Source organism: Gorilla gorilla, chromosome 11 (assembly GCF_029281585.2).
Source record: "Gorilla gorilla gorilla isolate KB3781 chromosome 11, NHGRI_mGorGor1-v2.1_pri, whole genome shotgun sequence".
Lineage (NCBI taxonomy): Eukaryota > Metazoa > Chordata > Mammalia > Primates > Hominidae > Gorilla > Gorilla gorilla.
This window is the reverse complement of record NC_073235.2, coordinates 29,273,547-29,290,179: the sequence shown is the minus strand read 5'-3', so window position 1 is coordinate 29,290,179 and position 16,633 is coordinate 29,273,547. Positions and strand designations below refer to the sequence as shown.

The 16,633-nt window shown below is 37.9% G+C and overlaps 1 protein-coding gene across 7 annotated transcripts in view; it reads left to right on the top strand.

Annotated features, from left to right (window-relative positions):
• WDR33 (WD repeat domain 33) overlaps positions 1–16,633 on the top strand; it is a 103,142-nt gene that overhangs the window by 70,751 nt on the left and 15,758 nt on the right. For all 7 annotated transcript variants that reach the window (XM_004032524.5, XM_055380677.2, XM_055380679.2 and 4 more), the window contains 8 exons: positions 11,577–11,703; positions 13,128–13,282; positions 13,378–13,456; positions 13,903–14,013; positions 14,991–15,085; positions 15,294–15,380; positions 15,604–15,743; positions 16,346–16,498. In XM_004032524.5, the coding sequence (XP_004032572.2) occupies positions 11,577–11,703; positions 13,128–13,282; positions 13,378–13,456; positions 13,903–14,013; positions 14,991–15,085; positions 15,294–15,380; positions 15,604–15,743; positions 16,346–16,498 (947 nt within the window). The remainder of the gene's footprint in view (positions 1–11,576; positions 11,704–13,127; positions 13,283–13,377; positions 13,457–13,902; positions 14,014–14,990; positions 15,086–15,293; positions 15,381–15,603; positions 15,744–16,345; positions 16,499–16,633) is intronic.

Below are 16,633 nucleotides of genomic sequence, written 5' to 3'. Positions count from 1 at the left end.
TCTCCACTTATTTATTCAGTTATTTGCTTATATCAGTATGGACTAAATGGATATTTTATGGGAATATGTTTTTAGTATGGTGGAAATTAATAATCAGCTCCCAGTTGAAGTTTTCTCAGATTACATTTTTCTTTGAAACAGAAATGGAGATGTTTGTTAAGATCCAGTTGGAGCATGTGTTATCTCAGATTACTCATTAATAGAAAAAAATCTCAGTCATATCTGGAAATTATGCAATCTGCCAGGGCTCACGTGATAGATACCTGCCTGCCCTGTATTTAAGAGTTCATGCACTCTTCTTGTTTTGATAGATATATGTTTTCATCACTGCCGTTGCTACTTCCTTTCTCTCAAGAGGTGAATAGCAGTAGGTGGACAAAGTTTAGGGAGCCACATTTACCAACTTCTGTGAATATACCCAAGAAGATTCTGGCAAAACACAGATTCAAATTACAGTTGATGCTGTGGATGGCTATGGGTTAACTACTCTTCTACTTTGACACAGATTATTTGTTGCTTTTATGTTTCTAAATTCTCAATTAAAAAGAAGTGTATCCTTAATCTGGCCAACTGAAAGTGAACTTGTTCATTCACCTCTACCTTGCTTTCAAAAGGACTGCTTACCATGGAAGTGCTCCAGAAGAATCATTTGAAACATCTTTTGTTTTCCTTCTTGGTTCTGCGTTTTCTTCCTTACCAGGGGCTTCAGTCATGGCTTCTCTTTATTCTTGGCCTGGGTTGTCTGCTGGCACTAATACATCTATTATTAACGTAGTGTAGGTACTGGCCTTTCTAATAGTCTTGGTATTTAGTGCCAGACTCCCATCAATCTTTTGAATGTCTTTTCTTTTTCTTTTTGCACTTTTCTAGCTTTTCAAGTGATGACTATATACTGCTTTTCTTGACTGTATATATTGTTACTGAATTACGGATATCTGCAGAAATGTTTACTAGAGAACCTGTGACTGTTGAATAACATGTGCCCGAATATACACACACACATATGTACACACACACCTCAGAGTACTCTTTCTTACAGTGGACTTTGCTGCTGCTTTCTGCATGTATGGGACACTGGTATCTCCCGTCTCAGACAAATGGCTGATGTTCTCTATGATATTGGTGTTAATATCAAAGAATCGAATGAATACAACAGAAATGAGGTTGAAAAATATTTGGTTGCCACATTCCTTTAAGCATCTTTGATGAATACTCTGCAAAGTAGCCTTTAAAAAAATGTAAATTTAAAAAAAAGTCCACAGAGGAGAATTTGCTGGTTAGCACAAAGCATACTGCAAAATTGCTTCTTTCTGGTTATTATAACTGAAGAATATAGAAGATTGACACACATTTTATACACCCTCAGGCAGTGTTTTGGAAAAATATTGTACCTTTTCAAATTGTTATCAATTAACTGTTTTTCTCCATTTCATAATTCTCAAGATTTTTCTAAATACAGCCTTTAAATTTGACTCAAATGGAAATTGTGCACTTTCCTGTTTATACCCTTCCCCACGTTATTGTAAAAGAGTTTAACAGCAGCCTGATATGTAAGTTTCAGCAAAACTTATACCTGTATATGTTTTTATTTGACTCAAAAATTAGATATTTTACCATATAGTCATAAGAATTTGCTCACTTTGATGCCAGAAGTACTTAAGAAGTTACACGGCACTAATTTTATGAGTTGTATGCCTAATTTCAATTTCTAACCTACTTGACAGTTTCTTTTAGGTCAGCCTTTGTTGGTCTTCCATGTAAATACAAGTTGGTACAAATCAATAGAAACCATTTTACCTACATAGGCAAAGTAAATGTGTGACTTGGAGACTGCCAGATTTATGGTGCATCTACCTTTTTATCCATTTGAGCTTGCTGTTTTATGTTTGTGTATTGGTTGCTCCTGACACTATACATTTCAAAATTTTTTATAACTTGAAAAACACTTCTGTGCTACCACTCAGTTCTGATCAAATCCTTACATTTTGCCACACATTTCTGAATTTTCAGTAAAGAAATACACATTACAAATTAAAGGTTAAAGGCCCCTTTACATGCCCTTCCCCAGTCTCCTCTTCCTCCCCCGGAAGTGTCCATTCTGCTGAATTCAGGTTCATCATTGCCAGACAAATGTAGTAAGCTAGTGTTTCACATTTCCAAAATCAGCCTTCTGGCAGACTTGGAAGTACTCTTGAGAAAAGAAGACTCGTGACCAAATTCTCCCACAGATTTGTAATAATGTACATATTGAAAGGACTGAAGGCTCTCAGACTGGGAAAGAAACTTACCCATTTTAAAATTCAGCATTGCTCAACTTATCTGACTGCCGAACCCATTCACCCATGATTCTATGCACTGTATTGTTGGAACATACATTGTGAAAACACTGCCCTGCCTAGGCATACCCCCTTTCCAGAATTAACTTTCCATTTAATTCTATAGTTTTTCACTGATGTAACTTTCTAGATTGGACAACAAAGATAACTAATAGTAATCACTCCAAGTTGATGTTGACTGTTGGGTTGTGGTGAAATCATTTTGCATTAAAGGAAGGTAAAATACTAATAAATTGCATATTCCTTGACCAGAGCACAGATTACTTATGCTTCTTAATTTTTTAAAATCTTAAATCCTCTGTCCAACTGGAGTATCTGGCTGTGGGCCATGGGTACTCATATACCCTTTGTCTTAAACTGATCTGTTACATTTTATGTTCTTGTGGCTAGAAGTAGCCTGAGTTTGCTGTTAATGTTTAACACATTTTCTTGAGTAACAGTTCTGTTAATATTGTACAAGATGGTACTTGAATTCTTTGTTTGCCTTTTTTCTTCCTGTATTAGAAAATCTTGGTGCTTTTTATAAGTTTTGTATAAAAGAATTTTTTCTTCAGATTTGTTCATAAAATGGTCTGATCCAGGAAAAATAAAATGGGAACATGGACACCATTTCTGACCTTCAAATAAAACTTATTATGTATTGTTTTTCAGACTGTTCACCGAGCTTTGGGATCCTATGGACTGTCTCAAGACAGGTTATTTAGGGGCTTGGGGTAACAGGTTCCTTAGGATCTGATGAGGTGGAGGAGGGGTGATCAGGTGGAGGAGGGGTGAGGGCCTGAGAAAAATGCACAGGGCACAAAGTTTACATCCAGTTTCACAGAAGCCAGGGAACCTCCTCCTTTAAGGGAATAGTCAAAAAGCAGACCTTCTGCCCTTACTGGTTCTAGCCTTCACTGCACTACACTTTACGGTTCTGGGACAGGGAATAATGAACAAAAAGTCTTCACTATCTACAAAGCAAGTCTAGAATGTCTATTCACCAAATATCTAATACCTAATCCATTTATCATGTTATTCTTAGAATTTTAAGGTTTATTAAGGAGTCTGCATTTTATTTCTAGAATCTCCTTTTTAACACATTAGGCATTTTTTTCATTAGGAAAATTATCTTGTTTGCATTCCGCACTTTGCTATTTCAAGCGTGGTTACATAGCATATTTTTAAAGGGAGAGAGAGTTTTCTGTTTTTATTTTGTGGAGAAAGGTCTTTAAAAGTGCATTCGTGTTTTTTTAAAGCTTAATTTCAATCTTGATCCAGAAGACTTTTATTCTAAGTATTAACTTTCTTAAAAAGCTGTTGTTCTAGCACTATGTAACCCTACAAATACTCCCCAGTGTTCAGGTCTTGTTTTGTTTGGTGACCACATATTTGAGAGGTTGAGCACCAATAACAGGAGCTCAATAAATGTTGGCATCATGCACATTTATTTTGAATTAATGAGTGGAAGTGGAAGAGTACACAAATGAATATGTGAAAGAACGAGTAGAATAAGTGAAATCGTTTACTTCCTGTTTGCTGTACATTTTACTGCTATTAATGGTCACTTTCTGCAAATAATTATTACAAAGTAGTAAGTCAAACATTTCTGGCATATTAGACACAGGTTAATCTACAAAGCAGCATCACCTGTCTCCAGGAGATGCTAATTCTGTCACTGGTCATTTAGCTAGGACCCTGAAGGAACGTTTAGCTGGATAGCTAGCTAAGGAATGATGCAAACTCACTGCTCTCAATGCTTAATATCTAAAAATAACTCAGTATGATTAATTTGGAATTTCTTTTGGTGGAGTTAGGTTATGGTTGTCACATTCCTTCATTCCGAACAAGACTCTGGTCTTCAGAATCAATATGTTTACTTATTAAATAGTCAAAAGAATTATGTATTTATCCCTAAATTATTTTCTTGTATAGTTCTGAGAGGTGGAAAGGAGTACAGAAGTTGTCATATACAAGCTCTTCAGTTACAGTTGAGAAAGTGAAAGTTGATTTGAATTGGAACAGAAGGGACTATCCACTTCATCTGGATGTTATATTTAGTGAGATGAAGACAGGATTGGATGAGGAGGAAGAAAATCCGGGCCCCCTCCCATCACTGCCCTAACCCTTTCAGGCTTCCGTGTTCTCATCTGCAGAGTTAGAGGGCTGGATAGTTCTGCAGGTCTTCTCAAGCTCTGGTATCATTGAAAGATAATTTTTTGTTGTTGCTGTTCATTGTACAACTGAGATAAATAAAAATAAGATTGTAGAAATTTAAAGGGACACTTTCTTTAAGGCCAGTTATTGTCCAATAGGGTTTTTTTTTTTTTTTTTGTGACGACAGAAGTATTCTATATCTCTCCTGTCTGATATTCTTAGCCACTAGTCACATGTGACTATTAAGCCCTTGAAATGTCACTAATATGACTGAGAAACTAAAATTTTAACTCTAAAACAAATTTAAACAGCCACATATGGCTAATAGGTGCCATATGGGACAGTGCAGGTTAAATACTTAAGTATTTGTGTTCAGAGGGAATTCCACACAGATTTATAATGGTCTTTTTCTTTATATAGTGATCTGCAACTGGAATGTCTTAATTTTAGAATTTTGCAATTGTACCTCCAAGTCCAAGTCGTACTGCTGAATCTTTCGTGTGCCCATATCACCGGCTTCTTTAAGCTCTGCCATCCTACTGAGGATTCTGCATGTCCACCACAGTCTACCTATAGACTCCTGTCAGTCCCCTGCAGGGCCACACTTTGTGCCTGTAGTGGACTTTGTAGTGTCTGGAGCAGATTTGGTGCTGTTCAGAATTTTATCTTCCTTTTTTTTGTTGTCAGGGGCTTGATTCTGAGAAGTTTAATTACTTGAAAAAATCCCTGGTCTTTCATCAGCAAGAAATTTTCAGTACTAAAATCTTTAGCCTTTAGGGAGATGTTTTTAGTACTATAACGTCTAGTCACCAGGCTACAAAAACTCTCGTTACCTGGGTGCATTTTCCATTAAGTCTGTATTCTTTCAGTATTATAAACACTACATTCTTGGAATTTTCACATTTGGGGAATCACAAAGAGCCTGGAATGATTGTATCATGAAATTCTGTACCTCAGAAATGAAATGATCAAATTTAGTATAGAGGCATTCTTTAGGCTTAATGTTTGAAATTAATAAGCCATGTGTTTGGTACTTAATCATTTTTTTCTATGAAATAATAATTTAGATAAGATTAAGTTTTTATGTACAGTTTGCCTCTTCACAAAACCCACAGTATCTTGAAACTTAATGCACCCATACCATGTCTGAGAGCTGTCAGTGAAAAGCTGCATCCCTGCTGAGTATCTGAGGCACACCTTCCTGGGACCACAGGCACTGGTTTGTTCTGTTGGCAAATGAAAGCATTAATTGATATCAGCCATTCACTTGAGTTTTGAATAGAGGGACACCAAAAGTAGTTGCCATTAAACAAAGTAATAAAAACACATGTTAAAAAGTGTTTGACCAGCCTGTCCAACATAGGGAGACTCCATCTCTACAAAAAATTAAAAAATTAGCTGGATGTGATAGTGCATGCCTGTAGTCCCAGCTACCGGGGAGGCTGAGGTAGGAGGATTATTTGAGCCCAGGAGACAGAGGCTGCAATCAGTTCACTGCAGCCTCTGCCTCCTGTGCTCAACTTCCCACTCCACTCTAGCCTGGGCAATAGTAGTGCAACCCTGTCTCAAAAAAAAAAAGAAAAAAGTTCAAGAGTATAGAAGAGTAAATGCCACTCTTATTCCCATACCATTTCTTCTCCCTAAAAAACGGTTACTAGCTTAAGTATTATTTTATACAAATGGATGCTTTTCTACTTATATTTTTAAAAAGGCTTATTGGGGTGTCCATCTGTGTGTGTGTGTGTGTGTTGTATATGTTGTTTGTTTTATTTTTGAGACAAGCTCTCCATCACCCAGCCTGGAATGTAATGGCAAAATCACAACTCACTGCAGCCTTGACCTCCCAGGCTCAAGCAGTCCTCCCACATCAGCCTCCTGAGAAGCTGGGAGCATGGGTGTGCACCACCATATTTGGCTAATTTTTAAGTTTTTCTTGTAGAGACAGGGTCTCACTATGTTGCCCAGGCTGGTCTCTACCTCCTGGACTCAAGGAATTCTTTGGCCTCAGCCTCCCGAAGTACTGGCATTACAGGTGTGAGCCACAGTGCCTGGCCCTGCGGTATAATTTAAATAAGGTAACATGTACCCTTTCTAGGTCTACAGTCCTATAAAATTTGACAAATAAATACATTCTAATCTAGATATAGAACATTTCCAAAACCCCCAAAAAGGTCCTTATTTCTGCCTCAGTTTTATGAGCTGGATTGTATTCAATTATATGTCTTTACCTTAATTTTCTTAAATAACCTCTCATTGATTCATGTTTAGGTTATTTCCAGTTTTGGCAATTCAAACAAGGTGCAGTAAATATCTTTGTACATAAATCTTGGTGTGCTTTTGCAGTCACAGGGTAAATTCTTAGTAGAGGATTGATAGAATCGATGGTTATATGCCTTTAAGATTGTGATAGATAATGGCCGTATGGCCTTGCCCAAAAGTTGTCCTAATTTACTTCCCAACCAATTACAGATGAGAGTGCCTATTACTCTCTCTCTTATTAATACTGAGTGCCACCGAATTTAATTTTTGCTTTTCTGTGTTTTTTTTTTTTTTTTTTTTTTTTTTTTGAGGCAGGGTCTTGCTCTGTTGCCCAGACTGGAGTGCAGTGGCGTGATCTTGGCTCACTGCAACCTCTGCCTCCCTGGGCTCAGGTGATCCTCCACCTCTGCCTCCTGAGCAACTGGGACTACAGGCATGCATCACCATGCCCAGCTAATTTTTGTATTTTTTGTAAAAATGGCATCTCACTATGTTTCCCAGGCTGGTCTCAAAACTTCTGGATTCAAGCAATCCACCCACCTTGGCCTCCCAAAGTTCTGGGATTACAGGCATGTGCCACCGTGCCTGATCAATTTTTGTTAATTTGATGGGAAAATACTACTTAGCAAAGTAACTTGCATTCAGTGGTGTTTTTTTTTTTCCTTCATATTAAAAACATACCTAAAGAAACAAACAACAACAAAAAAAATCGAGAGTTCACACACACACAAAATATAATCCATGTTGTTTATTCTTAAAACCACAGTATTATACTAGAGGAAATGTGGATAGAAGTTCATCTTTGTTTCCATTATTCTCAATGTGATTTTCATCTTCTGCCTATCCGTATCTGCATTTTGGTAACCATACCAAAATGTACAAGTATAAAATGTACAAAATGTACACACATATGTTAAGATGATTATAAAAATGTGTATGTATATGTATAGTTTGTGTGTTTTCCTTGCTTTTTAGTTCACATTATTTCATGAGTTTTTTTGTTTCAAAAATCTTCATTTTAATAGTTTTTGACTGTGGCAAAGTTTGTTTAATAATTCCACTTCTAAAATTTGTTTCCTTTTTTTTGCTATTATTAATAAGACTTCAAGTGCCATCTTTTACATATCAAAGTTTTTTTTTTAATCCACTTAAATTATTAGGATGAATTTCTTCTGGTCTTATTCCTCTGGATCTAAATATATCAACATTGACATGTGAGGGCAGAATTTTATCATTTGAAAAATTTTTTTCACTTTACTGAAAATTCAGTCACTTCTTCCTGAAGAAGGAAGCAATTGCATATCAATTTTCTTCTATTCCAGCTTAATCTATTTATTTTTCTCTTACATTAAAACATTCTTTTAATGATATATGCTGCCTGTAAATATTTCCCACCCACTTTCCAGAGGTAATCCACTGTTATCTAGTAAGTTTAGTAAATTTTTTTAATTGAATTTTCTCAGTAGGTCATTAACGTGTTTCAAAGTTGAAAAATTACAAAACAATGTGTCGTGAAAAGTCTCCTTCTTTCCCTTGTGTCCCAAGCTACCTAGTTCTTGGAGCCAGTTGATGTTATCAGATTCTTTTGTATTTTTTCAGACACACATGGCATGCATTTTTGAGCAAAGGGGCGTGGGTGTGTGTCCCTCTGTTTTTAAGTTATAAATGTTAGCATGCTACACATACTTTTTTCATATATTTTCTTAAGTAACTTTATTTCATTTATTTGTATTTAGTTTTGAAAAATTAGATACTACATGCATGTGGTTCAAAAGTAAAATGATGTAAAGGCTAAAAAATGAATAGTCGGCTGGGTGCGGTGGCTCATGCCTGTGATCCCAACACTTTGGGAGGCCAAGGTGGGCGGATCACGAGGCCAGGAGATTGAGACCATCCTGGCTAACACAGTGAAACCATGTCTCTACCAAAAATACAAACAATTAGCCGGGCGTGGTGGTGGGCGCCTGTAGTCCCAGCTACTTGGGAGGCTGAGGCAGGAGAATCGCTTGAACCCGGGAGGCGGAGGTTGGTTGCAGTGAGCCGAGATGGCGCCACTGCACTCCAGCCTGGGTGACAGAGAGAGACTCCGTCTCAAAAAAAAAAAAAAAAAAAATAGTCTCTCCCTGTTCCAATTCACTGTCTGCTAGGTACCATCCTTCACTGAGTCTTTATGTATAGAGAAGCAAATAGGAAGTGACACAGTTTTGTTTTTTCTGCTCTTGTAACTCTTAACTAACCTTTTCATGTCTAAGAAAGCAGTATCACATAGTCCTTAAGAGGAGAGGCCCTGGGGCCAGCTCCCTGCATTCCAGATCTCTGCTCTGCCCCATATCATCAGTGTGGTCCCAAGCAAGTTCTTTAATCTGTCTGCGCTTTACAGTCTTCAGATGTAAAATGAGTCGCTACACATACTTCGCTTAGAATAACGCTATACATAAGTATTTGTGCTTGCTAGTATTCGTTTTATTAAGAACAGCGATGAATAAAATTACATCCAAGAATCAGGGCCAATCAGTTTGATTTATATTTGAGATGTGTATGGATATGGGTAAATTCATGAGATTCCTCACTTGCTTGAATTTTACTTTAATAAATTTTAGAGAACATTAGAAAACAAAGCAGCTGAAGTTTATTTTGTGGTTCCTTTTGGGTTCATAGTTTTTTTGTTTTTACGTATGCTTCTTTAAACATACCTTAAAACTAAACAGACATACGTTCTTTATGTAATAAACGTGTCCCAGAGAAGATGAGGGTAGATAGAGACGGCTGTTAAGAATATGAACTTTTCATATTGTACATTGTAATTTGAAACTGCTTTCTCAGGCATTTCTCATAATCCCAAATTTGATTGATTAATGCATACATAGCTATACATAATATTTATTTTTAGGTGACAATGGCCCATAGAGTTTTAAAATTCCCTACCTTTTCAGGGGCAAATAGTTAATTAAAATTTCTTAAGGCAAACAAGGGGCAAGGGGGACTGAAGTATTTTTATATTTCAATTATTCCATCTTCAGTTATTTTTCTTTTTAAAAGAGAAAGCAACAGCAAAACCTCTCTTCCCCCTTCCCACCCTCAGATCCCAGTTACAAAATATGTTCATTGTAGAAAATATAAAAATATAGAATAAACATGGGGAGAGAGAATCAATACCACCTTCCAGCTTAATATTATTTCTGTTAACAATTCGGTGTCTAGACTTCTTGGCTTTTTTCTTTAATTTAGATAAGCTCACACAGTCACTCTTGTTATTGACTGTTTGCCTTTTACAGTGATGGTATACACTGGTGTATTTTTTTTAAATAAACAAATTATGAACATTTTAATCATGCCATTAAATCATCTATAGGGTCATTTATAATAGGTGCATCGCATTCCTTTAAGTACATGTGCCACACTGCAATTTATTTTGTAATATATTTGTGTTCTATTAAAAACAAATTGTGTCAGTAAATGCCCTTGCAGATAAATCCCTTTGCACATCCATTATTTCCTAATGATAAAATCTAAGACATGAGATTATTGGGTTGTAGGAGATGTACTTTCTCATACTTTTGATACATACAGCCAAACTGTTCTCCAGATTGTTGTCACCTCCCTACATGCTTGCCAATACGGGGTATTGTGTTGGGATAAACCTATGTCCATTTGAGACCCAAATTGTCTCCCCTTATGAACGGGTACAAATCACTGTCGGTGCCTCTACCCCATCTCTTCTTTCCCACTTCACTTCCCTTTGTCTCTATTCTTCTGTATCCTTCCTTGTTTCCACCTCAGAACTTCACAGAAGCTGGATTTGATCCAGGGTAGAGAAGGAAGCTCTGAATGTTCTTCCTCACTCCTCATCTGCTTCTTAGTTCATTTGTTATGTAAAATATCCTTGGGGCTTTGTACAGCATCCAGTTTTTCAAAAATCATATCCATTTTTTTCAAATTTACAAATTGACTTTCACGTTTATGACTTTTAGTAAGTTAATCTATTACACTTGTGAAGTGAGCTAATGCTCTAGCACTGTGGTTACTGAAGTAACCATCCTTGGAATCCCATGGACCAGGCTCAGGGACTCTCTCCTGTTCTTGCTGACTGGCTTTGGGATCTAGGATGTGTTATTTAACCCTTCCAGCTCTTCTGTTTCTTCACTTGTAAAATGGAGATAATGCTAATACTTTCCTCAGGATTTTGTGAAGATTTAAAAAGATGATGCTTATAAGTGCTCATTACACTGCCTAAAATATAGCAGGCCTGCAGTAGGATAGCTGTTATTATTACCTCATCTAACTGTCACAACATGTGCGAATCAAGCAAAGAGTGTATTTCTCCTGCATTTCAGTAAACAGGAGCTGAAAGCTGGCTTTTCCTGTCATTCCATCTAGAAAGTGGTGTCCTAAATTCCTAAATGGTGGTCCCAAAGTCCTAAATTCAGGTTGAATCAAGTTCGTCTGTAAGAACTATCACAAAGTGGGACAACTGAAGTGAGTGACAAGGATTGTGCCCTATAATCAGGGTAATCGGGAACAACATGAGACACTTCAAAATCTTTACATAATGGGGTCTTGAGAGGTGCAGCCTCCAAAAGCCTCGACTGACCTCCCGGCAAGTAGGTGAGAAGATGCACTTGGGTCCAGGAGAGGAGGACTGGCTCCTGTGTGTCTTGACATAGGAGGAGAGGATACTGTATCTGAAAAATTTCCAGACACACAGAGGCCAAGAGTCTTCACAAAACAAGTTTTAAGTTGACTGAGCACTGAGAGCAAAACATTTACTAGGTTTCTCTACTTTGGTTTAAATTGCTTTAAATGCATGTAACTAATTAGGTTTTAATCCTAACTTGTTTCCGACAGGGCATGGTGCTGATGTGAAATGTGTAGACTGGCATCCAACCAAAGGGTTAGTTGTTTCAGGAAGTAAAGATAGTCAACAGCCAATCAAGTTCTGGGATCCCAAGACTGGGCAGAGTCTTGCAACACTGTAAGTGACAGGAACCCCACCTTGGCCCCTGAACAAAGGGGAGCAAAGCAGTGTGTCCTTTAACTTTTAGCTTTGTTTTCTCTTATGTATTTCTGGAAAAGTCATTTAGGCAACAGATGGACTTGGATCTATAGACTTCTTATGAATTAAATATGATTCATCTCTGAACTCTTAATGAAGTAAGGCTTGTTTTTGTCCTGCCACATAGACCTAAGTTTGATTTGGTTGTTATATGGGGGTGGGGAGGAGGATGAGGAGGGAGGTGGTTACTATTCTAGCCTATTGCCTGTCATCAGAATACCTTGTGGCACTGTGAGGAGTTGATGTGTGTGCCCCTTACTAGACACGGCCCAGCCTTCTCCATCTCACAACATCTGTTTCGAGAGGGTTTTCTTCTGGTTTTGAACCGCTTCTCATTTTTTGTCTGATGGGCTTACTTACGATGCAGCTGTGTAATCTAGTTTTCTCTTTCAGTTATTTGTGAACATTCACAGCTACATGCATATGTTAACATTTTTTTGACCAAGCATCCATTTCCTGGTCTTTCTGATTGGGAAGAGAACCATATTCAGAGTGAATTGGTTGGAGCAAGGCTGCTTTGTTGTACAACCCCAATGACCATGCCAACCTGGAATGCCTTGTGAATGCTCCCTTGGAGATATCCATTGTGCAGGCCAGGGGTTCTTGCATTGTCTTTAGTTCAAATTAACTTTCAGACTTTCCAGTCCATTTTTATGCTTTGTCTTAATTAGAGAAACTTTATGGAATTTTTGAAATGTAATGAGCTTTATTGAATATTAATTTCTGTGTTCATGTGCTTCCCCTGCTTCACGGATAAATTTTACTGTTCAGTGGAAGCTCTGCTACTGTATTATTATTATTATTATTATTATTATTATTATTTTGAGACAGAGTCTCGCTCTGTCACTCAGACTAGAGTGCATTGGTGCAATATCGGCTCACTGCAACCTCTGCCTCCTGGGTTCAAGCGATTCTCCTGCCTCAGCCTCCTGAGTAGCTGGGACTACAGGCATGCACCATCACGCCTGGCTAATTTTTGTATTTTTAGTAAAGTCTGGGTTTCACCATGTTGGCCAGGCTGGTCTTGAACTGACCTCAGGTGATCCACTCGCCTAGGCTTCCCAAAGTGCTGGGATTACAGGCGTGAGCCACCACGCCCAGCCTCTGCTGCTTTTTTAACTGGTTGATGAGAGCTGTCTTTGTCTGGGCAGTGCATATTATTTCTGTCGTTGACTTGTTTCTTTCAAGTGTGTTTATAACTGTGATCCTTTAATGTTACAGGCTTTATTGCTTCTAGGCCAAACCTCTTGCCATCTTGATTAATTCGCTTTTCAACAAAAATGGCCATTGTATTTATACTTGTTTTGAATTCTGACATTTTTTTTTTGATACTTTGTTTCTAGTCATGCCCATAAAAACACAGTAATGGAAGTGAAATTAAACCTCAATGGCAATTGGCTACTCACAGCATCACGTGATCATCTCTGTAAACTTTTTGATATCAGAAACCTAAAAGAAGAGCTTCAAGTCTTCCGAGGTCATAAGAAAGAAGCCACAGGTCAGTGGCTGTGATATGCTTCTCATTGACAACTGTTACCTGTAACATTCTCAGATCCTGATAATTGTGTCTTTTCCCATGTTTTTGTTCTGCAGCTGTGGCCTGGCATCCTGTTCATGAAGGACTTTTTGCCAGTGGAGGGTCTGATGGTTCTTTGTTATTCTGGCATGTTGGGTATGTAAGATTTATTATGTGAAAAAGTAGTGTATTTTGTGAAGAGAGCACGTGAATGTGTGCAGACATGATAGTTTTGTAACTTTTTTAAGTGTTCATATATCCTATATCAGAGACTGCTTGCAGTTTTCAGTTCTGTAAATCCAGCTTGGAATAGAAAATGTACCTCTGTTTGTGGATATGGAAGTCATTAAGGAGGAATAAAATAGATTTTCTAGTTTCTAAATGCTTGCAGCCTTTTCCCCTGTGAAGTGCTCTTTGGATGAAAGGGTAACTGTCCTTTGGCAATGACAAGCCAATACCCCGAGACATGTGGAATTCACCAGAGTCCAAGTCCAGGCTTTGGTAGCTTCATTTTAAGAGTAACAGAAAATGTCTTTTTTGAGGGGGAGGGAGAAGCTGGGTAACTTTTGTGAAAAAATCTTCTCTCTTTGGTGCTGTTGCAGGGTAGAGAAGGAAGTGGGTGGGATGGAGATGGCCCACGAAGGGATGATCTGGAGTCTGGCTTGGCATCCTCTTGGGCATATTCTCTGCTCAGGCTCAAATGACCATACTAGGTAAGCTTGATAGTGAAATAGCAAAGCTTTATATGGAGCAACAGGAAATAAATACTGTATGTGTTTATTTTTATTGATTGATTGATATAGTAATTTATATTCCAACTTATTCTTGGGAACATTTTTGTAGTGGTTTACAAATACTTATATTGCAATAAAGAGATTGGGTATTGAATATGGTTTTGGCTATTCAAATTTTGTTTTGCCTTCTGACTTAAAACAGAAGTTTTCCACTTTTATTTATTTATTTATTTGAGACAGGGTCTCTGTCCAGGCTGGCGTGCAATGGTGCGGTCTCAGCTCACTGTAGCCTCAACCTCCCTGGGCTCAGGTGATCCTCCTACCTCAGCCTCCTGAGTAGCTGGGACTATAGGAGCACACCACCACACCTGGCTAATTTTTGCATTTTTTGTAGAGATGGGGTTTCACCATGTTGCCCAGGCTGATGTCAAACTCCTGGGCTTAGGCAATCCTCCTGCCTCAGCCTCCCAAGGTGCTGGGATTACAGGCATGAGCCACCTTGCCCGGCCCCACATTTTATTTTTATTTTTATTATTATTTTAAGAGACAGAGTCTCACTCTGTCACCGAGATTGGAGTTCTGTGGTGAGATCACAGCTCACTGTAGCCTCAAACTCCTGGGATGAAGCCATCTTCCCGCCTTAGCCTCGTGAGTAGCTGAGACTACAGGTGTGTGCCACCACACCCAGCTAACTTTTTAATTTTTATTTTGTAGAGACAGGGTTTCGCTATGTTGCCCAGGCTGGTCTTGGACTCCTGGACTTAATCCTCCTGCCACAGCCTCCCAAAGTGCTGGGATTACAGATGTGAGCCAAAGTGTATGACCTCACATTTTAAATTTGTAGAAGAAACAAATTGTAAAAATGTGTTGTGTTTACCAAGGGTCTGCCTAGTACTGTTTGGTGCCCAGAAAAATAGTGAAGCCATGCTTCTTTTCTCCTTTAATTATTTTTACAGCAAATTCTGGACTCGAAACCGACCAGGTGATAAAATGCGAGATCGATATAATCTAAACCTTTTACCTGGAATGTCTGAAGATGGAGTAGAATATGGTGAGACTCTTGCACATCTGTCCTTCTTTGAAATCTGGTATTCTGTTACAGAAGTGTTAGATGTTGTGAAGATTATACAAAATGAATTTTAATTTTATAGTAGATTTATTTATAAATCATCAGTGACATTCATTTTTATAAAGCATTAATTTTATCAGTCGCTACTTTTGTAAATTCTCTACTGACAATGGTATATTACTATTTATAGATGACCTCGAACCTAATAGCCTGGCAGTAATTCCAGGAATGGGAATACCAGAACAACTAAAATTAGCTATGGAACAAGAACAGATGGGTAAGAGAAGTTACACAGATACATTTAATTTTTACAAATTTTTTCTTGACCCGTTTATGTTCCTGATAAATATATTGAAATACCAAAATGATTTATGTTGAGAAATGTTGATAAAAATTATATAAATGACATAATAAAATCTATTCTTCCAATAATGTGTTCATTGATCAAGTGGCCAATTTCTTTTATTTAAGAGGCAAACCACTTTTCTTTACGGTTACAGGGAAAGATGAATCAAATGAAATTGAAATGACAATTCCAGGTTTAGATTGGGGAATGGAGGAAGTGATGCAAAAGGATCAGAAAAAAGTACCTCAGAAGAAAGTTCCTTATGCAAAACCCATTCCTGCTCAGTTCCAGCAGGTAAGTAAAAGTGACTCCACCTCATCCACGCAGAGAGGTTTTGGTTGGTTAGTTTGAGGTTTCTCTTGGATTATCTCACTGTTGAAGGTGTTTCTGTACTGGAGCATTTTTCCCATGTTCACGTACTCTTAGACGTGGTTCTCATCTACTGCTTTGCAGTTGTATTGAGTTTGTTATCAGTCTTCTCTGTTCTGTCCTCACCTGCTTATTATCATCCATGCTATGAGAGGAAATAGAAGAAAGAAGCATGGAGCAGAGGGAGTATGGGAGTATGTTGATTCTCTTCTCCATTGTTTATCTATCTTGTGCTTTAATTGTCCCCGCAACACAAAGTGCATGTACCCTGTGAAGAGGCTGGCAAGCTTTGCATTCTTAATAACATGCAGTGTCTTGCAGCTTTTATCACCATAGTAATTTCTACCTAGTAATATGTCAGTAAGAATTAGCATGAGTCATGTACTTGAGTCATGGAGAAAAGGTAAAAAGAAATAAAATCGGTTCAGAGGTTAGATTGAGCAGATGACATTGTAGAGTGGTTTTCTCATTCTATCATTGTAATTTTCATACTTAGCGTACATTTTAATATTCTCTTCTTTCCCAAGGCTTGGATGCAAAATAAAGTTCCAATTCCTGCTCCAAATGAGGTGCTGAATGACAGAAAAGAAGACATTAAATTGGAAGAGAAGAAAAAAACACAAGCAGAAATTGAGCAAGAAATGGCTACATTACAATATACTAACCCACAACTTCTGGAGGTGTGTGAAGCTCTGTAGGGGGGAATTCAAGATGATCTAAGAGGGTAGTGGTGACATTTTTATTGATAGGCTCTTAAGGAAAAGGGAAGGGGCTCTCCGATGGTCTGACAAACACCGCCATTTCCTGTTGCTATG